This window comes from Nilaparvata lugens, chromosome 4, assembly GCF_014356525.2.
Source record: "Nilaparvata lugens isolate BPH chromosome 4, ASM1435652v1, whole genome shotgun sequence".
Classification (NCBI taxonomy): domain Eukaryota; kingdom Metazoa; phylum Arthropoda; class Insecta; order Hemiptera; family Delphacidae; genus Nilaparvata; species Nilaparvata lugens.
In genome coordinates this window covers 59835597-59859425 of record NC_052507.1, presented here as the reverse complement: position 1 = coordinate 59859425, position 23829 = coordinate 59835597, and the positions used below count along the sequence as shown (strand labels likewise).

The following is a 23829-nucleotide window of genomic DNA, read 5'->3' as shown; positions in this document are numbered from 1 at the left end:
ATTTTCTGGGGTTGTAAACTTCAAATCTTAACAAATTCCAACTTTGTAACTAAAGTTGAACAATTTGAGCCATCTTCACGCGTTGGTTGTCTTGAAGGGCTGCTCCGATAACAGCTAATTGCAACGGGGTGTGGCTCATGCATTGTTCAGACTAATTAAAACTTGTTTACGACGACACTCATGCCAAGCTGATATTTGCATATCTTCCTGACCTAGAACAACACTACAAGCTTGTACAGCCGGTCCCCTCTCATTAATTATTCAATTTCCAATTTTTTAAAACGACAACATTAGTTTTTTTTCAGGAAGGGTGTATACACGCCCTTCCATCTCTTATCTACATTTTTAACTATTATCTTGACAGGTGGATAATTAATTAGGGCTAACACTATAGTAGAGGCCTTCGTGACATGGTTTACATGCAACATTAAAACTCTATCTTTTTTTGAGACTCCAAACTCAAAGTTAACCCGTGTTTTGGCGCACATGAAAATCCATCCAATTTCGAATCCTTTAATAACAGGTCAGCCTTTTTTCAAGTAGAATTGTCTTCGCACAATAGCAAGTCCTTCACAGTACCCCCGTTATTACAGTTTTACCCTTGTAAAATTGCGCCACCTAATTAATTGTAACACGAGTAACAATATACTTTTCCCTGTATTAATGGATTAACTTTTTATCTGGATAGGTTTTTAATAACACATCCCTCAGGGACATGTCATCTTTGTTTCAATTTTTTGCGTAATTAAACTGAGTTTGTAGTATTCCACTCAGCTCGCTCAGTATAAATAATAGTGAATGTTTTGTAATGCAAACGCTAGGTAATTGAAGCTATAAATAATAAGCTCAGTATAAATAATTGTGAATGTTTTGTAATGCAAATTTTGTAATTAAAATTTTTTTTTTAATTTTGTAATTTAATTGTTTCAATCTTCAATCACTATAGCATTCCCACTTGATTTTGATCAGCTTTTGGCTGAGGAATTTCGTAGGTTTGTTGAATTGAATAACACATGATTTTGATCAACCAGAAGAAAAAATCAACAATTATTATGGAATGATATTGGAATGGACTTGAGGAATTATGAAGCAGATTATAGGAGAATACCATACTAAATTATTCAAAATTTAGCCAATTTACATGAGGCGCTTTGGAATCAACAGAACGTCCATCAAATCCTATAGTTCCTTGTAAAGTCGAACATTAGCATCTATGATATTTTAAAACAACAGGGGGGCACCAATCACAGGCGAGCAATGGTAGTATAGTTAGTTCACACATCCAATTCTTCTGATTGGTCACTGGAAACACGTCACAAGACTTCATTTTGTTGGATGCTACTCCTGGTTTATTCATTCGCGATTGATGTATTGTATCAGGTGGAAAATTGCATTTAGAAGAAAAGAAAAACAGGTATTCGCCTACAAACTTCTTTTTATTATTTCAGTCAATTATAGTGCCAATCGGTATTCTACGTATTGAACATTAATACCTCAACAAGTAGCAAGTTAGGCCTGCTTGTGATAACTTACTTGTAACAAGTAGCCAGTTTGGAATTAAGACAGCGGATCCATTCAATTCAATTCAATTCAATTCAAAATTCTTTATTCTTTAAAATGCACTATACAATAAAATTGATAGTATTATTATTACTAGAATACCCCTACAAGACTATACGTCTGTGTGTAGGGGTGAGTTCCAGGTTACCTACTGGTTCTAGATCTATTGCGTTTTATCAATTTATGGCCTTAAATGGCCTGCATGATTTTCTAGTACAGAAATAGCTACATTTCACCAACTTGATAGCTGAATAAAACACATTAATAACATAACTTAGCTTTAGTTGTTTTTGAGTGAAAAAGAACTAAATTTCAGAAAAGTGGAATCATAACCTCATTTCGGACTTTTAAATTATTATCTAAATTTGGGAGAGAAATAGTACAAGGAGTATCCTTAGTTTTTCTCTCCCATTCAGTGCTTCTTGTAAAAATTATAATAATAAGATAAGATAAGATATCATAATACCAAAACATATGGTACTGTAAATTATAGTTTTAAATCCATAACAAAGATAAGAGTAAAAGATCAATAAAAAAAGTAAATTTGAATGAAATAAAAGTAATAATATCAAACAAAACATAGACTATTGAATTTTTCTTAGCAACAACATGTTAATGATACTTCTAAATCTTAAAAAAAAATGGGGAAAGAAAAATAAAGAAATTGAAGATATATATGTAGGAACAGTGATCGGCGGATCCTCAAAAGATATCAGTACAAAGGTGCCAATTTATTACATAAGAAGAAGAAGGAGTATTAAGATTCTCACTGATAGAGTCAAGAAAAAGAAGAATTCCGGGAAATAAACAAATTAATTCAATGCAAGTATACTGACCGAAGCAGACTTTCTGTCATTTCCCAGCCCATACAGTACAGCCACCTGTCAATCCTCCGTTTGTATACAGTAACACTGCATTCCTGCATATTCCTTAATATCTCAAAAGGTAAGTTCCTGTGTACCATTTGGGCTAGGTAGAAAGGTGTTCTCAACTCAAGCCCGTGGACCACTTGGGGCGTCGCAAAGCCATAGTTTACTCTGTATCTTGTTGGATAAGTATAAATTATTTCTGGTAAAATGTTAAAATTATTGTTTCTGAGATAAATTAATAAAGATTTTACGTAGAGTTGTCTTATGTTCAGCACCGGAAATTCAGTGAATAACTGAATGGTTGGATAGCGGTACTCTTTCTTAAGGATAGTTTTGATTATATGCCGCTGCGACACCGCAAGTGGCTCCAGAAGGGTAGCAGGCAGTCCCCCCCAAATAAGAATGCCATATTGAATGATGGACTGAACATAAGCAAAGTACACTGACTTGCAATGCTTTTTACTTAAAACTTGGCTTAGCTGAGAGAAAGCATATAGTAGCCTTCTAAGTCGCTTTTTGACAAGTTGTACATGGGGACCCCAGCTGAGGGCGCGATCAAATGTTATGCCCAGATACTTGTACTGGTCAACTCGCTCTAGAACTTCACAACTACAGCCAATGGAAGTTAAATCTTGACATGAGTGAAGTTTAAATACTCTAGGCCCTGGATCTTGCTGGTTTCGGGTGACAATAGGCAGGTATTTGGTCTTTCTTGTATTCACTGTTAAGCAGTTGTGATCAAACCATTTTTTAATTCTAGCTACATCAGTTGTTGCATTATTATAAGCCTCTTCCCAATTTTTTCCGGTAGAAGCCACTGCTGTGTCGTCCGCAAATAAGAAAAGTTTACTATTAATGTTCAACTGAGGAAGATTGTTAATGTAGATAAGGAAAAGAATTGATAAGGTAGATAAGGAACATGAAATCATGGAACATATTCCAATCAAAATCATCCCCAAATAAAATTGAATAGTGAATAACTATATTACATTACAAAATAGTATTGTTAAATTGATAATCTTTCAATATTCTGATATACAGTTCGAGTAATTATTTAGTAATTGACTCTTTCGTTCAAGATGCAGAGTCTATGGCTTGCAATGTGTTGGTGAGGTGTGACGAAATACCAATACAACTTATGCGTATAACGTGAATCGAGTGGTGCAGCGATGTTACGAGCTACTGACTGCTAACATAGATAAAATATGCTTCCATTATTGATCTACCAAGCTACACCATCTCGCCATATTAGTGAACTAGTTCAAGATTCATTTAGTTAGGTCCACGTTATAATGACAGTGAAGAAAGAAAAACGTTGCAAAGTCTCTCCATTTTGCCACTGACTGTACACAGCTGTTACGCAATTCATCCCATTAAACTTAATCTAATAATAATTATCATTTCCTTGATAAAATAATCAATTTAATGTCAAATTGATCAAGAAAATATATTTTTTCATAATTTGATTAGAAAATTTGCTTTCAATTTTTTTATCATGACTGAGATCAGATTTTTATTCTTATACAAACCGTATAATTCGAAAAGGCGGCTAATTCAAAAAGCTGTGATACAACAATTTAAGAAATTTCAAAACAACAGAAATTGAGTTATTTGGTAGGTATTCTATTCCAATTTCCTTTAAAAATAATGGAAAAATATAAAACCTATTCAAAAATAAGTAGTTTCAATGGATTAATTCTGAAATAACTTTTCAATATTATTTATACGAGTAGGTCTAACCTACTAGGATGGTTAGTTATCAACTTTCAAAATGTCATTTCAGGTATTTTAATTTGTGTTTCTCATAAGGTAATTTCAAAAATTATTTCTTTGTTTCAGAAATACATTTCAAATCAATTATACGACTTGTGTACTCAAGTATTTTGATAGAATGAAGAAAAAAAATGGCGGCTGAGAATATGGTATGTTCAGTTTTGTACAGTCACTGTCAAAAGTGAATATAAAAAAATATTCTGGCAAATAGACAACATTGCAAAGCGAGAGAGAGATAGTACTATCTGTTTTGTTGTATGATAGAAAAGGACAGCAACAGTATTGTCAATCGTACACTGCCATTATAATGTGGACCTCACTATAGCTTTTCGAGTCTCTATAGATGAAGAACTCCGCTTAGTTCACGGAAACGATCATTCTAATAAGGGCATCTTTAGCTTCAAGACATTCAACCCTAGAAGGGCGCCCCCGAAAACGATTCGCGACAACGATATTTGCAATACATAAACTCAGCTTAGGTGTCAGGGTGGAAGTGAGCCCTTACAAATTTTACGAGCCCTTGAATGAGTTTTGCGCTGTCTTAAATATTGCCCTACGCCCTTTGCCTAACGTCGCCCACCCTTTTCGTTCACTGAACTGTCTTCCTTATTCCAAAACTCGGGATCAGAACGCAGTAAATTCCTTTACCTTAGTGAGAGACCGTACTGCTTGTTTCTGAACTTACACCTCTCTCTTACTCCCTCACTCTCTCTCTCTCACTCTCCACTCACTTTCCTCCACCAAACCCTCACCCTAAATAAACCAACATCTGCTGAAGAAAACCGCTTGTTCTGTTTTGCTATTGTACCTTGGAAATAAAACTGCATCCCAACTCCAGAAAATTTAACCTTACCACACCAAACTCGGAAAAATCGACCAGTTTCCTACACTTTTATTGGGGAAATGTATGCCTCTCACACCCCTTCGAAAAATGTAAGCTCGTAAGGTAGTAGCTGAACTAAAAGTTGTGTGTTTCTGTTTTCTTCCTATGCATAAAACAGTGCGAACTGAATTGTTTGCCTGTGATATTTAGTGGGGGGTTGTGATGTTTTAATTTTTTTTAAACTTGATGTTTGTGCAAAATTGTGATCGAGATGGCATGATCTTCGTTTGTAACTCTTCCTAAGTGAGTTAGTGTGGTAGAATTGCGGTGATATCTCGAACATTAGAAGCTGTATGAGCCTGTGATTATTTCCAATTTGTCTATGAACCTATAAGGCTGGCCACTAACGATAAGACATGGATAATACACATGACGTCATACATTGTTGTGTCATCACAGCAAAAGGCTACGAAAACTTTCTGAGGTTTGGTTTTTGCATCTACGATGTTTTGTTGTTTATTTTTTCTTTGCTGCGCTGTTTGAGGTTAAATTATTTTCGTATCATTATAATTTGTAAACTCCAAGCTGTTCATTTATTGTTATTAATTGATTTTTGTAGCCTCTCGATGTTGACAGAACATGTATGATGAATATGTATGTGTGCACAAGTTTATCATACAAGTCCTACCATTAGTGGCCAGCCTAATCCTAGTCCAAATTATGATGAAAATGATCTTCTTGAGATAAGCGATGATTCAATGATGTCGATTATGATACTGTTGAAGATGATTATAATGTACTAGTAATGATTTGACAAATTTCATTCTGATGATGACGATGATTATTGAAAGTGATAAAAGAGATGCTGATTATTTGAGACAATTTTGGAAATAGTTTTGAAATCAATGATAATTATAGGATACCAAGATAACGATGAATATGATGATGAAATGATGATGATGGTGATGATGATAATCCTGATACCTGCGAAATACCTAAGATAATGATGAGTTCAATGATAATGAAGGACATAATGATAACCATGATGATTGATGTAATGATGATGATGATGATGACGACAATGCTGATGTTGCCTGCAAATTAGTAGGAGCAATCATCACGTTGGTGGTGACAGTGGTTTGAAACTAACAGCGCCCCAAGGAGCCAGTCTACTCGAGCCTGGGGTACACTCGACCCGAGTCACTTGTGTCAGGGGTGCACTCGACCGAGTCATAATCTCGAGCCGAGACCACGAAACCGGCTCCGATGATCTATGCTGCCATGTTGCAGAAGGCTCTAAATCTTCGGTAGTGTGTGTTGTGATGTGGAGCGTGCTATAGTGAGATTCACCTCAAACTGTCAGCATTGATTGGATGGAGAGCATTGATGTTATTTGAAAGGTATGCTGACAGTTGAAGTGATTCTCACAGCTGCAACAAAATCTGAAAGTGTTAGGTATTTTAATTGGAGCTGTCGTGTGGTGTTTGAGAAGTATGCTTCTTGATGAGTACGCGTTGAATGATCGTGGATAAATTTTACATTTTTAATTGACCGAGCGAAGTGAGGTCTAAGATTCAAGTTGACGGTTTGGCATTTCTCTTAATGTTAAAATGTTTTTATGTTTAAATGTTCAAATGTTTATATGTTGTAACGAATCAAATTCTGATGGGTAAATAAAAATCCCTACTTGAAAGAAATTTATAGGGCTAAGTGGAATAATAGGCTAATATCGCCAAATGCGATAACGCTTTTAAAGATTAGATAATATCAGGCATCATGGCTAAATTTATAACGGCCGAATAGAAATGGAAATAATTTTGCTACTTATATAATATTATATAAAGTATTGAAAATTTGAGGTTAGGCGTAAAATATCTATTGATCGGCGACTTAATGATCGATTGAGTCGCATAACATAGAATCTAGCCAGACACCTTGGCAGAAATTTATTGTAACTAAATGGTATGCAACTAGAGGAACCAAAAAATGCACATGGCTAATTGTTGTAAAGGGATAAACAACCTATAATCTTTAGAAAATTATTTTGCATGTAAAAAATGTACTAAAAAACCCAGATAAAAATAATATTATGTATTAAGGAAGTAGGAGGTTCGTAGGCGCATGTATACTATAACAATTTGCATGAACCAATCAAATGGTAGCAATTGATGGGCGGTAATAGTGAGCCGATTCAAATATATTTGTATATATTTCTATAAATGATAAGAGTTTATGAATTATTGTTGTTCAGTTTATGTTTTGGATATGGCCCGAAGGCAGATAAATTATCAGAGGTGTAACATAAGTAATAATTTAATAGATTGGCACGAAGTATTTGAGCCTTGAATGGCGTAGTAATAAATTATTTAAATTTTATGTAAATTTGCAAGTCAGAAATGAAAATTGTGAAAAAGAAAGGAGAACTTGCCCACTTGCCTGCCAACCACTACCATGGAATGTCACCAAAAATTGTAGAGCGCAATATCTTACTGTACCTTTTTAATAACTTAAAGTTAAATCAAATTATCAGTTTTTCATAAGACTTTGTGATGCTATAGTAAAGCAAAAGTCATTCAAATATTTTTAATCCTTTGGAAGAGACGACTTCGGCCACCAATAATCCAGGACTACCAGGAGTTTGGATCGCCATCAGCAACTTATAGAAAATCTAGCACGTGAGTGAATAATATTTGAAATAGTGATAGGGCGCCCTCAGTGCTTCGAATGAAATAAGAAATAAAAGCTAGCTCATCGAAAAGGTTTCAAAAATTAAGAAATTAATAAAAATACTTGCGCAAGTTTTAAAATGGTATAAGAAATATTTTATTGAATAGTAACGAGTCAATTCATATATCAAAAGATACACCAATTAAAAGAATATTAAGTTCTAAGCTGATAATACAAATGTTCACATGATCATTAATTTTATAATGTAATTTATGATAATATAATGTAGCTCTGGTTCATTAGATAAATTGATCTATCTATTTCCATCAGGTGCCGAATCTTGCACCCTGAGATAAATGTATTTATTATAAAGAAATTTATTGGAAACTATAGAAATTAATATATATTTAATTATTGATTTGTCAATTTATCATGCTCTGATTTGGGAAGTTAATATAATATAAAGTAGGATTATCCAAATCGACAAGCAACAGCAAGTTGATGTCAAAGCTGCATGAAGATAAATGCATAATGATCAATGAAGTGAAAGCACATGGTAAAGTTTCGTGCTATAGAACTAGAAAATAATACTGATCTGTGATATTTTATTTGATTTCGTTTCTTGTTTCATTGTATATTTTGTTGCTCTATATATTTTTTCTTTGATCTAATCTTGAGATTATTTGTTTAATATATGTATCAAATTTATCATGGTGTACCATTCATTTTATTCCTCAATACTATAGGATATAAGTTATATATATATATATATATATATATATATATATATATATATATATATATATATATATATATATATATATATTATATATATATATATATATATATTATAAATTATCAGTATTATATTATTGCGAAAGCTCCTGTTTGAGCCTATTAAGATTTTAATGAGATTATACCCTAGAGAACCACGACCAGATTAATATAGTTATTAAACTAACTCTCATGCTCTACCGATTGACGCCAACCAAGAGGCTAAGCGTTATTCCACCAAAAGTAACGTGACAATGTTTATATGTTGCGCATTTACGGCATTTATGTTGCCATTAACGTTAGAAGACAGTTAACTATAATACTACCCGTTCAAAAAAATCGAACATCTTGAAAATAATTGTATTTTTCCATCAACGTTGTAGACAATTGCAGCCAGACCTGATAACAGCGCTCACACTCACATTCCGGGACGACACGTCACGGTACGATATAGGACAGAAAGCTCTATGTTTATTTGGGATTTTTTCTAGACATTTTTAATTGATAAATTATTTATCAATTTTTGAGAAAACATAACAACAGGTAACTCACTGAGCGCGAGGTCTACTGTTCACAGAACTACTAGTATGTTTATATGTTGCGCATTTACGGCGAAACGCGGTAATAGATTTTCATGTCATTTGACAGGTATGTTCCTTTTTTAATTGCGCGTCGACGTATAGTTAATGATAAGTATCGTTAGACTATAGATTTATCGATGAATACATTGTTTCCACTTTGTGAAACGTTTGAAAAATCAAGATTTAATAGTTTTGATTTCAATTCTGAAATTTCAGAACAATGTTTTGTCTAACATTATCTAAAATGCCAGAACATAGGCATCAATAAATAGTAGTGACAATGCAGAAGATGACTGTGATCAATTCGTTTGATAACGTTTTGGACTTGTTCCTCATATCCTACTGTGTTAATTTTGCGAATGAGTAATTGATGAATAGACGAAAGAGAAGATATTCCTCAAACAAGCTTACTTCTTATAAATTTGATTTTTGTGAAATACATAAATTGAATGATACTGAATTATCGTTCAAAAATTGAACAGCCGATTAACAAAATGCCATATTATTCTTAGGCTTTGTGATTTATTCATAATACCATTAAATGGGTGAATCGTAGAGTGGATTCAACCATATAGTGTGTCAATAATGAATATTATTGGAACCAGGAGAGTTTGAGTGGCAGGTCACGAATAGCCCGAGAATTGTGTCGCATATCACCTAATTGCAAATCATCGATTATTAATCAGGGCAATGGATATTGAGCAATGGACGGCAAGCTCAACTCTTCAAACTAGCGGTTTGTATCAAGTTAATAATCTATAACTCAAATCAGTGCAATGATACAGTTGGAATTAGATTGATTGTAACTGACTTCAATTGTATAGATGACTTCTCTGAAACAAAATTCTTCAATTTGAATTCAAGATACAAGATGGGTGTATAATCTTACAACTGTCGAAGACATTGAACAAAATTTCATAATGATGTCAAAACCAATAACAATGACAGTATTGATAAATTGATGTAACTAAAGATAATAATTACAATAATATTCCACTCAATGAACGTTTTATAATATTTGCCTAATGATTACAATATACTGAGCCGATGATACACAAATTTCTTACTGTTATGAGAACATAACATTAACATTGGTCAATGCAATGCGTGTATTTGTCTCATGCAATACTGGTCGCTTTGGAAAATAAAAATCGCTGAAAAATACTAAATATATAATACTATATAGAACTCTATATTTCTGTAAGAATGCTTCTCAACCTTGAATTATATTAGTCAATGCAATGCGTAAATTTGTTCCATGCAATTGTGGTCACTTTTAAAAATAAAAATTACAATTTCTTAGAAATACGAAATATATAATACTATATTGAACCTAATATTTTTCTAAAAATACTTCTCAACCTTGAATTATATCAATAGTACTTTCAAATCCCTTACTGTACAAATACACCCTTGTACGCTGCTTGTAAAATAACCCGCATTGCAACAAATAGTAAACAAGATAGGGTTAACCGGACAAAACCGTAGATACTTTCACTGGCGTTCATTATAGTGGCCATTCAATTTATAGCAATAGACCAGCTGTAATAATCATAATCGAGATAACACTGCGGTAAAGTGGATAGTTGTTTTGTTGGTGTACTGCTGCACTCTGTGGACCCCGCTGAGAGTATTTCTATAAATTTTGTTGTTAATGGGCCTCACCGGTTGGCGCATATAGGGCTCATGAGGCCTAGGCTTTGCGAATGAGTCACACGTGAAATATTGCCAAATTTGTATTAGAGCTGGCGCCGTGCTAAGCAAAAATTGATCAATAGATGTGTGAGATACGAGCCAGAGGGCTGTAGCTCATCTTTATTGCAATTTCGGTGCAGTTGGGAGTTCACCTGGATATTAAATCAAAATGGAATCTCGATTGCTCTGTATCTATTTCTCTCCTTTACTCTGTGACTGCCTCTCATATAAATTCATTCATCTTCTCTGTTATTTTCCGCCTCACTCATTGATGTATTCTCACAAATTCACTCTCGAATATCCATCAACATTTTACTATGTCAATGTCTCTTACATTCAGTTTCTCCGTAATTTTCCGTTCCACTCATATACGAGTATGTATTATTTCAAATATTTATGAAACTAATCCTCTGTGACTGTCTCTCTCATCGACCAATTCATTTTCTCGGTCATTTTCCGCTCCACTCAATGGTATATTTTCTCAAATTCAGTCTCTTTTACAATAATTATCCATTAACTTCCTCTATGACAGATAGTACTGTCACGACAAAAGTTTGAATTCACAGCGGAACAATGACTAACAAGATTCTCTTGTGACTGAACTATCTATGCGTCTCACAAAACAAATTAATTTTTTCAATGAAGCGATTGACTCAATCACACTCTCATCAACGCAAATATTCTTATTGGCCTTTCTCCTCTGTTACAAATACTCATGATATTATCAGAGAGGTTAAAAGAGGAAGTTGAAGTATATTCTTGAGAAGATTGGACGACATTTTAATAGGAAACTGAATGAGTTTCCTGATTAGTCTTTTCATTGAAAACTGTAAAAGGATTTTTAGAATAGAAAAATAGTGGGTTGGAGGTAGAGAAATCCAGATGAGACTTTGATTTCATATCCAGGTGAACTCCCAACACCCATGAAAGGTGAAATACTTGGATAATTTGATATATAGTCAATTTATACACAGAATACGTAGAGCAGAATACAGAGATGTTTAGAATGGAAAGATGAATTCTAGCGAGAAGTAAATAAACAATCCATGGGACCATGCACACAAGCAATGTTGGTGGAGTTGGTGCAAGTGAGATGGTGAGGAATGGAACACAAGCGTTTCCTATTCAAAGGGCTACTCTTGTACCTAGATGAACTTTTTCAATTTTCATTCAATGATTAAGTAAAATTTATTTCCAGATGAGTATTCTCCAATACATTTCTTTTATTTAATAAGAATATACTACTCAAACTTAATCATCAGAGACACTTGAATTTTCTGTCCATTGAGACTTAGTAGCTTTTACTTTTTCAAATCTCTAGATTTCTACTTCAATTATCTACTATCTAGAATCTGTGGCACCATCCTGAACCACCCCTCTCATCGATGCAACAGTATGATGACCAAATGCATCTGTTCAACCCCATTTCCCCACGTTTTATGTTTCGTATATTACTTTTCCCTCTCTCTTTCTCACAACCGTTCCATTCACCTTCCCTCTCACTCTCATTCGTCACTCTCACTTTCTCTTTTTGCACTTGTTTTTGATGGGCAGCTCCCCTGGGTTCACTTGGGTCAACATCATTATCAAAAATGTCGTATGAATTGCAGCCTGCTGCTCATGCATCACATATGAATCGATGTGACAGCTATCCTGGTTATTAACAATCGATCACTCTGATTTACTACGCCGATTCTAGATTTCGATTACCGAGTGTGAATGTATCGCCACAAATCACTAGCTCCTAATCCTTTAATCACATATTTCCGACCAATATTGTCATTTTTGAAAAATATAACATTAATGTATTACAACATAAACTTGATCATTTCGACTGAGCATATTGTACTTCACTACCCCACTGATGGCTTTATTTGTACTCGTTTGACTACCGTGTATATCCATAGAAAATTTCAATATTCCATCGATCCACAAATCAGTACAATATTGTAGCTGAGAATATCAATAAGGATTTCTGTGTAGTAGTGAATGTAGCATTGTTGCAGATATTCAAATTTAATTAAAAGACTGTGAGAAGCTGTGATAATCACTCATTTTTAACAAAGTAATAAATCAGCCAGGTTAGTAAAGTCGACTTACGGCCATATTATGCACGATCTTATTTTGAAGGAAGGTTGATGCTGTTGATTAATACTATTCATTCATAAAAACATTGATAAATAAATAAAAAATTAATTAATTTATAATAAATGCGACCATATCTTCATGTAAACCTGGATGGTACATATGGACCCAAGCATAGCCACCTCTAATACACCTGTATATATTAGAGGTGGCCATGACTCAAGTCGACAATCCCGTAGAACGTAGATTTGAAAATTTGAGGTCTACGATGAATTATAAATGAATATGAAATATGAATATTATGAGTAAGTAGTTTATTAAATGGATTATGAATAGTATAAATGAATATACAATTTAGAAATATATCATTTCCCATTATTTTCAGGCTATAAAATTTCTTCCTCTCACGAAGATACTACTAAACTGTCATGTTATCCTCATCTACTGTCAAACTCTGTCACTTTTTAAAATGCAGTGTTCACCCATTCTCGAGCAGGTAATGATGCAAAGTAACAACGTCTCCGGTATTCACTTTGTACCAGAACTCATACAATAGCACCAAAGCATCATGCAGCCTTTTCGCTGGGAAAATATTCATGCGAACGCTTAAGCGCTCCTGTTTAAATATTCATCTTGACACAGTTTATTAGTGAGCGCTTATTTTGTTTTGTCGTTCGAAAAATAAGACGTAACATGCTGTGTAGTGTATTCCCAAAGCTATTTGCCATGGCACACAGCATCCACTCACTATCTTTTCCGAATAGCTAAAAGAAATTCATAGATTATTCAGGCGGAAACAGTCGAGTATACACCAACCCCCGTACATTTTGCCATTGAAAAACATCTCGTTTGTTTTTTATACACTTGTGAAACTGAGTTCCCTGCTATAACAGTTAGATAAGAGCCTGTTATCTCCATCTGGTTTTTGTACACTTGATGAACTGAAAATTGTAATATAGCTCTCTGATACTCTAGAATTCTAGATGAAGTGTCTGTTGTCTCTCCGTTGTCTAAAATCATATTTGACTACCATTTGTACTACCTATACCTAATTCCTGACGATCAAGAGACGTAGATAACATAATTAGACTATAACATAACATATGAGAGATAACATATTGTAACATAATAAATTATGTTTGTAAATTCACGGATTATCCGATTAGAACTATCACATAAGACATTCTCACTTCACTGTGAGCAACAGCATTGGGAAATTCACTTACAACTGTCAGCATTTCTTACGGATAACACTAATGCTTTCCATTCAACCCACTCTGACTTATGTGATTCACTTTAAACTGCCAGCATTTCTCGTAATGCACGAGATAGCATAAATAGCACGATTGCTTTCTGTTCAAACAATGCTGAAAGTTTTAGTTGAATCAGACTATTGCATCGGACAAGTTTCAAGCCTATTTGCTTTGTGGGTTTTGGGCTCGTTGTTGAAGGGTGATTCGATTTTGGAGAGGTGGAGTGGTCAAGGATGAAGGGACGGGGTACGTGGACGTGTGTCGCATATCAAGTGGTATATGAGAGAGAGAGAGAGTTGTGAGAGTGATTGAGACATGGGGTGACGAGCAACCATCGGACATAGTGCCCAATTATCACAGCCCGCGTTCAATCATCCGACTGCCCTTGCCGAAACCGATTTGACCCATCTCAATCCCCCCTCTTGTAACCCCCTGAACCCTCTTAACCCTCTTCGACCCCCACAATTACCTGCTACCTTCAACTACCTACTGTCATGACCATGCCGTATCGATAACTTGTGGGTTAGAACAGTGGAATTGATGAGAGAGGTTGTGATAGTGTTGCGTTGTCAGGATTATATTGAGAATCAAACAGTATTATGTGAGGGTTTGATATTTTTCATTCGGAGAAATGTACAGTGAGAGGTGGTGTAGAACAGTTGGTTCATCGGAACTATGTTAAAGAGTGTGGTTTTCTATATTGTTATTAGACTGACTTAACATATTTCATATTTTATGTTCAATATTTCCAAGTGATGATACTCATTCCAAGAGTTATACTTTTGAAAATGTGGTGTAGAATGCTCCGAGGTGGGTTATGTTCAAATTTTGAATAATATAGTTAATCGGAGCCTGGAGTAGAGTGAGAGAGAATTCAAACAAGCACAAGTTTACTTACCAGTTACCAATGAGAGATTGATTGATTGGTTGATTGATTATATGCCTTTATTAGGGCGGAATTAGGACTCCTGGTCCTCTCTGCCACACAACCCTTTACAAAAGAAGACAAATTTACATAAGAACAGAAAAAAATAGATTACATATTATGTAATAAGATTACATATTATGTAATAAGATTACATAAGATTAATATATAAGTAAATAAAACTATTAATCAAAATACAATAACATATAATAAAAGAGAATTATAAACTTTTTTTATTTATACAATTGGAAACAATAATCAAGAGAGAGAGAGAGAGCGTAGTACTTTCATCGTTGTGACATCAGTAAATGGGTAAATCTAAGAGACTAATCGAATAAATGGCTTATAGACATTTGATACAATCAGTTAGTGACCAATTAGAAATTCTATTGACATGATGACAGTCAATGATTTGATTGAGAGTAAATGCAACGAGTCACAAGTTAACAAATGTGATACGAGTTATAGAGGTTTTTATGGGTCCGTGATTCCACTACGAATTATACAGGATTATGAATCATAAAGGTCCGAATTATCGAGGTTCTACCGTATAGTAGTAATTCCGTAGTAGAAAATGTCAGTTGTGAATGAAACAGAATCAATAAGATTGGTTGTGAAATGAAATAAATAAAAAGAATGAATATAAATAAGAAGCTGATAACAGAAAGAAAGAAGATTTTCATATCATGGTTGCACCAATAGGAGCTAGGTAAGAGCGAATCCAACTAATAGAACGCTACGTAGAAAAGACCGAAATATTCTTGAAATGCAGTTGAAAAACGAAAAAACTTCAAATTGGAATCTGAAAGAGCATCCCGTTTGTATGCAAAATTTATCAACTACAGTTCCCTCACTTTTCGAAACCTGTGTAGTCGCTAAAGACATCATCACTATTATCAGCAGCGATGAATTGTCATCATTCACAACCTGAATTCTCAAAATCTGTGGAGTTTGTAACATATTCATCATCCATCACTACCGTCACCGCCACGAAATACAATCAGCATCATCAGTAGCAGGAAAAGTATCATCATCAGTTGAAGCATCAAGCATCAATAACAGAGGCATTAGTTGCAGAATACGCAAAAGTTTGTTTCTTAATTTACACAAGTATCAAGTCATATTATATGAAAAACGAAAAAACTTCAAATTGGAATCTGAAAGATCATCCCGTTTGTATGCAAATTTATCAACTATAATAGTGATAATAGTAGTAATATAATCATCACTATAACAGTGATGACTTCATGCAACAGCGACAATTGGCAGCATCATACTCCACCTCATCATCAACATCCTTAGAGTCCAAGTGTGTAGCATTGTCTTCAGCAGCAGCTTCATTTACTTAAAGCAAAATAAATATAATCTCTTTGATCTAGCCAACAGGCTGAACAGCGATATTTATCCATTCATTATTGAATATAAGGCCGTTGCGTTTATCAATACAAATCATATAGCTATGACTTCATGAATCATCATACTCAATCATTCATCCTCAGAATCAAAGTAAGTAGCATCATCTTCAGCAACTAAATAAAAAACATCCACTAAAGCAAAATAAATAGCATCATTTTGATCTAGCAAACAGGTCGAGAAGTGATATTCATTTATTCATTAATAATCAGCATTCATCAGTAATCAAGAGCTTCAATCAATATCACCTTCAACTGCTTCAACATCTGCAGAAGCGAAATAAGTAGCATCAGCAGTGTCATCCTTTGCCAAAACAGCATGATCAGCAGTAGAAGCTGTAGTAGCAGTAGCAGTAGAAGCAGCAGTAAAATCAGTAGCAGTAACTACATAAGCTACATTAAAAGCAGTAGCAGTAACTACATAAGCTACATTAAAAGCAGTAGCAGTAACTTCATAAGCTACATTAAAAGCAGTAGCAGTAACTACATAAGCTACATTAAAAGCAGTAGCAGTAACTTCATAAGCTTCATTAAAAGCAGTAGTAGCAGTAACAGTAGTAGTAGCAGTTACAGTAGTAGTAGCAGTAACAGTAGTAGTAGCAGTTACAGTAGTAGTAGCAGTTACAGTAGTAGTAGCAGTAGCAGTAGCAGCAGTGAAAGCAGTAGCAGTAGTGAAAGCAGTAGCAGCAGTAATAGCAGTAGTAACAGTAAAAGTACTAGCAGTAACAGTAGTAGTAGCAGTAGAATCAGCAGAAGCAACATTCATATCATCAGTAGTAGGACACAAGAATGACTATCGGAATCATCATGTCATCCAAAAAATCAGAATAAATAGCATCATCAACGGTAGAACAATCAGCAATAGTATCATAGTATCAACATGAGAAACATCATCAGTAGCATTAGAAGAGTGAGTGAGAGAGTGTGAGAGTGAGTGAGTGAGTAAGTGAGTGAGTGAGTGAGTGAGTGACTCAACTATGCAGAATGGCTGGAGCACAAAGCACAATGAAGCGAAGGATTAGCGGCTGGCAACGGCCAAAGTTTTGCAGCTAAAAATTTCGCCGGCGCCGTGCAATAAAGAATGCATACTTAATCTACCCTTAACTGCATTACAGCTGCTGAATAAACCAAGGTCACAGGGGGCCCAACAAACTGTCGTCGTTGCCAAAGACACATCAGTGTGAATATTTCAGGCCGCAGCAAGGGTTGAGGAGGAGGTGGTGGAGGATGAGGAGGAGGTGGTTTGAGGATGACGAGGAGGAGGATAAGGTAGTGGTGGAAGAGTGGGAGGAGGAAGAAATGATGAGGAGGAAGTGACGGTGAGGAAGAGGAGGAGGATAGGAGACAGGAGGAAGTTGTTATGACATGTCAGCATCTACTCTGTCAGAGTGGAGGGGGTTGGTTGAGGGGTAACCAGTTGTTTGATCGGGGGGAGGGGTTTTGAGTGTACTTGGTGTCACTCACGGATTCATCCAATTTTGGTATCGCGTTTTAGGAGGTCGTTCCTGGTTGTTTCGTACATGGTGATTTCATAGAGTGATAGCTTATGGTTTTAAAAAATAAGGAATAAGAAATGTCATAACAGGATTACAGGATAGATTAAGCGGTGGAAAATATCAAACAGGAAGCAACATCTATGTTCTCGTCAAATGAAACATGGAAACATGACACATGTTTGTAAAGTTGTATAGTCGCTGTGTTCGTTTCGTTGGAAACTGATTCTTCTACACTCATGGAATACTAATTGAAAAATCTTCAATTGTTTAGCTGAAAAGAACAGGAACCATTGGCATTAAAAACAATGGGAAATACAGGCTCAACTGGAGACTTCTCATCTTTTGCATCCTGTTAAGTCTTGTAGTACGAAAATTGGGTTGTGTTGTCACGTTTTATAACCAATACCAAGTCATCAGCAATTATTTATCAACTTAATTGATAAATATGCTCTTATTCTGTTAAGAGCCCTATAAAACTGCTATCAATGGGAATGAATGGTTGATTTGAATTGTCCTCATGAAATTGTTTGTCTCTCGTCTATAGTTCAATAGTGAGATTGTTCTCTAGTGATATTTATAAGTAATTTAGACAGTAATTCTCACTTCAGTAGCTCTCCCAATACAAATCTAGTGGAAGATATGCACCGTGGAAAATCTAATACTGTATTTGCAAAACATCACACGAACTAACAGAAAACAAGGCATCGACTGAAACATCTGTATTGCAACAACATAATAGGAGCTATACCTTTTTCAATTATTATTTAACGAAAATCCTTAATAAATGCTGTATATCACCCCGAAGACCTCTGCTACTGCATACATTGACAACAGGGTTAACAGCTAGATGGAAATTCGATGAGAACTACTATCCAAAAATTAGGCGCCAGCCCGGGAATCGAACACGGTACCTCCCAATTGCTAGTCAGGAATGCTTACCCTTACACCAAACTGACAATCTCTGGATAGCAGCGCTCATTTGATTCCTGACTAGCAATTGGGAGGTACCGGGTTCGATTCCCGGGCTGGCACCTAATTTTTGGATAGTAGTTCTCATCGAATTTTCATCTAGCTGTTAACCCTGTTGTCAATGTTTGCAGTAGCAGAGGTCTTCGGGGTGATATACAGCATTTATTAAGGATTTTCGTTAAATAATAATTATATATTAATTAGCATTTGAATAAATGCATTCTCTATTTAATTCCATCTGTAACCTTTTTCAATTGTTCCAGAGCACAGAGCATCTCAGCAATCGAATACATAGATCAATATTACTCTAAGTAATCCATATTTAGTTGAATGGGATGAGCGACATAGTACTCCATTGTAAACGATGAACTTACAAGATAAGAGTAGTTGGTGCAGTTTACAGTTTTATTCAAATTAGTTTCGGTGTATTTAAAGACACTGCAATTCAGCACCGGAAAGAGCATCTCGTTGATCGAAATGTGGCCAACAAGTTAACTGGAGTGAGTGGGGCATTGAAAGAAGCCGCTGAATTATTGAGAGTGGCTGAGTTTACTGGCTGCGGAGGTGTGCCTAACTGACTAGTGTAGTATGGGCCTTCACTCTCCCCTGTCCAAAGTGAGCCTCTCGAATCGAGCTTACAAGTAATTTAAAATTACCCGCAAGAGTGCGACACACGACCCACCTAACTCGATAAGGGCAAGGGCAGCTCATGAAATTTGTAGGGACACCAAATTGCGACCACCGCTGTCCTTCGAAGGGCATCGTCGAATTATGATTCCGCCCTTCAAGGTGAGCAGGTTAGGGCACTTACGTCTCTCACCGAAGATCTCTGGTCAGACAAATGGATCGCTGGAAAATTTCATAACACTACTGCTGCGATCCTGGTTGGATTGTGAGTTGGAGTGGGTTGAGAAATGAAATGGACAGTTGTATCCCTCCTTGACAATCATAATAGACCTAGAGGGTTGAAGCTGGTGACTTGATGAGTTTGAAAGTCTTTTGATTGTACTGCATTCCAGTATTTCATTCTAATTAATTTCTTATGTATTACTTTCATGACAATGATGATGAAAGTTTGAAGCTGGTGACTCAATTTGTAGGCTTTTTGACATTACTGTATTTTTATGAGTGATTCATTTTCTTATTGTAACAATGTGCTGCATCAATGAAAATGATAATAGAGAATGAAACTGGTGACCAGGTGATCATTTTCTAAAAATTTCTTAGGATATCTCTTAGTATTCGTTGCTGAACAGCCAGAGTTGTACTGTGAATGGATGAAAATTTGATTGAATTTTAATCTCCATTCTCTATTGAGTCTAATTGCTCCTTACTCCATTTATCTAATTAATTGAGACATAATTTGCAACTCTTCAACTCAGAAACGAGTTTATCAAACGGGTCACACTTATTTGTATAAGATTCTATCAATATGATAACACATTTCTAGAAATTGTTAATACATTGATTCAATCGAATACTGAAATAAAGGTTTGGAGTTCATGTCTTCAAAATATTCAACAGTATATTCAAATATGGAGAGCAGTAGACTATTCTGTAGTGATGAAAAGATAAAGCTTTCCACATATTCATTCAGTTCTTGAAAAATAATTACAACAATGGATAATATTCTAGAAGTATAGTGAGTGTGAGAGGAAGGAGGATGACAAGCAGCAGAAAGAGAAGGAGGAGTAGGAGAAGGATGAGGTGGAGGGAGAAGGAGAACACAGAAGTTTACTTCTAAAGCGTTTGCCACATCCGACAGTTCAGTGGTAATAAGATACAAATCGTCATGTCATTTCTTGAGCAGGTTGAAACGCAGAGAAGTGCTAGACTTGGGAAACCTGGTCGAACGGTAGTCATTTTTACGACAAGCATAAAAACCGGAGTAGACGATACTTTTGTGGGTGGGAGAAGACTATCCTGTTCTTATTCTTCTCCTTCTTTATTCCTTTTCCTGTTTTTTTCTTCTTTACTTCTTTCTCCTCCTTAGTTCATCTTCGTATTTTCCAAAAGTGTCAGTGACATGAGCATTTGCTTCTGAGCAATTTGATTTGAAAAGGCAAGTTGCTGCCTGCGCTAAGAGGAGAGGCTCAAGTTTAATAATTTTTCTTGGAGTTTGACGTGGCGTCGCTACGCTCAAACTTTGGATCGGTCGGATTATTTCGCTCACCTTTCTAGACAGCGTCGGTGCATACCTTGGGGATTGCTTGACACATGCAAGAAATGTCACTGAGTGCTTCACATCACTTCAGAAGAAATGTCGTTCCGTTTCAAACTACCTATCCTGCTCGCTCGTTACCTTTCTCCTTAAACAGCAGTTATAATCTTCTTTGTTCCTCTTCTCTTAGTCACTCATTAATATTCATCCATATCCTTTAATCTTTATCTGTGTAAACTCTTATCATTGGGTGAGATAGAGAGGGATTGTAAGAGGGAAAAGTCGATCCTAAAGCTGTTTCTTATGCGATTTCAAATCAATAAACATAGCCTACTCTGAAAAATAAGGCTAGGTCTTCATTTTAATGTAATTCACCGAAATTTCCATCACAAGAATATCTATACCATACAATTCTAAAGGCAGTGTTGTTTTTGACGTCTCCTCCTTGCATTATTATATTATGTTTTGTGTTTTATTATTGATTGTGACGATTCAATGTTGCGAAACTTATCTTTTTTATGCAACTCACTGAATAAATGAATTTTGATTTGATTTTGATTTATATATATATGGTTCTCCACCGCTACCCATAGATTTGTGGGTTTCATCTTCGTCTTCTTCTGGTTTATTATCACGGTCTTCTCCTTCTACTCATTCTTATAATTAGTAACTGTGAGTAATCACATTTTAAATTGATCAAATATAGAAGATTTAGTAGAAATTTCATCAACTGCTGTGTAATTATTACGTTTAAATATGATGTGAGTTAATTGATAGCGGCGAAGTGGTAAAGCCGCTCCACCGGCAGCGGAGAGATAGCCTACGGATTCGATTCCCGGTCTGGGCGCAATTTAAGGACAGTTTCATTCTTTACATTTCCTTCTGTTATTCAGTTTTCGATCAATATTTTCGGTAGCAGAAGTTCCTAGTTCTATTGTTTTATATAGTTTTCATTGGATATTAGAAATAATTATTATAAGGTGATCATATATTCTCCTATCATAGATCTTTACATTTCCTTCTGTTATTCAGTTTTCGATCAATATTTTCGGTAGCAGAAGTTCCTAGTTCTATTGTTTCATATAGTTTTCATTGGATATTAGAAATAATTATTATAAGGTGATCATATATTCTCCTATTATAGATAAAGGATAAGCATAAGTGGTTATATTCAAATATTACACTATATTATGTGTTTTTATGAAGAATTCATAATATTACGAAGAATATTATTTGATTGTTTCCTATATATATAATTTCCTATTTATAATAATATGATCATTGATGATGTAGTGCATATTATGCATAATATAAATAATATTCCTATATAATAATGATATTATTATATATTATCATATGAAGAATTCATAATATTACGAATAATATTATCTGATTGTTCCCTATATATATAATTTCTTATATATAATAATAATATTATTATATGAAGAATTCATAATATTATGAAGAATATTATCTGGTTGTTCCCTATATATATAATTTCCTATATATAATAATAATATTATTATATAAAGAATTCATAATATCATGAAGAATATTATCTGATTGTTCCCTATATATATAATTTCCTATATATAATAATAATATTATTATATGAAGAATTCATAATATTACGAAGAATATTATCTGATTGTTTCCTATATATATAATTTCCTGTATAATAAAAATATTATTATATAATAATTTCTGATTGTTTAATTCAACTATCATATATAATATGAATCTGCGAAGAATTTATAATATTATACTGTATATTCAAATCGTCATTGGTACTATAATTCTAAGATAACCACTCTGTTCAATAATGATGAATCAATAAAAAAAAAACAAAATCAATAGGCTTAACTATACACTATATTTCTTGTCTCTGCTCCTATATAGCTGATAGTTTTGCACTAAATCAAAATTGAATCTTATAATCATTTACAAACACCCCTGAAAACCGTTATTATTCCAAAGAGGGGTGGTAGAAACTGCAGACATATTTCGTCTTTTGCATTTTTCAACAAAGAAATGGGTAGTGACGTGTTGAGGGGATAGAGGGTGTTGGGGAGAAGGAGGAGGAGGATGAGGAGGTGGTAGTGAAGAAGGACGAGAGCGTTAGAAAATATGCTTTGTTTGGAAGCGTCGACTGGACTTGAGCCACAAATCAAAGTCTCCTGAGAGTAAGGAGGAAAAAGGGAAAGTCCAGTTTGGTGTGGCTCTCTGTGAATACCAACTCGTTGTATCCGAGTTTTGACCAGTCGGTGACATCCAGTTATATTTATGTCCTTCCTGTGTCTTCCATCAATATTTTCAAAGCTCCAACACACACAAACACAGGCCATTAGTCTTCTCTTCACACCCTGCATCCCTTATTTTCTTTGCTTCATCACTCATCTACCATCATTTATCTCCTTTACTTCTTCTTCTTATTCTTTCTCGTTTTATGTTCTTCTCCATCATTATCTTCTTCAACTTCTTCTTCTTCTTCTTCTTCTTCTTCTTCTTCTCCTCCTCCTTTTTCTTCTTCTTCTTCTTCTTCTTCTTCTTCTTCTTCTTCTTCTTCTACTTCTTCTTCTTCTTCTTTTTCTTCTGCTTTTTGTTCTTCATCCCTCTTATTCTCTCTCCAACTTTCTCATTCTGCTCTTCCTCTTCCTTGTTCTCCACACATTAACCAACCTCTCTCTACTAAACCTTCTCTTTTTCATTTCGCCTCTTTGAAGTCTTCTAGGGTATTTCATTTTTTTGATTCCATTTCACACTTTCCAATGACTATTGCATTTCTG

General features: G+C 34.8%; 1 protein-coding gene across 1 annotated transcript; it reads left to right on the top strand.

The window, feature by feature from the left end:
* Nucleotides 1-16736: 16736 nt before the first annotated feature.
* On the top strand, nt 16737-17210 carry LOC120351083 (putative protein TPRXL). Its single transcript, XM_039427044.1, has one exon. The coding sequence runs from the start codon at nt 16737-16739 to the stop codon at nt 17208-17210; it is 474 nt and encodes a 157-aa protein (XP_039282978.1).
* The last annotated feature ends 6619 nt before the right edge of the window (nt 17211-23829 follow it).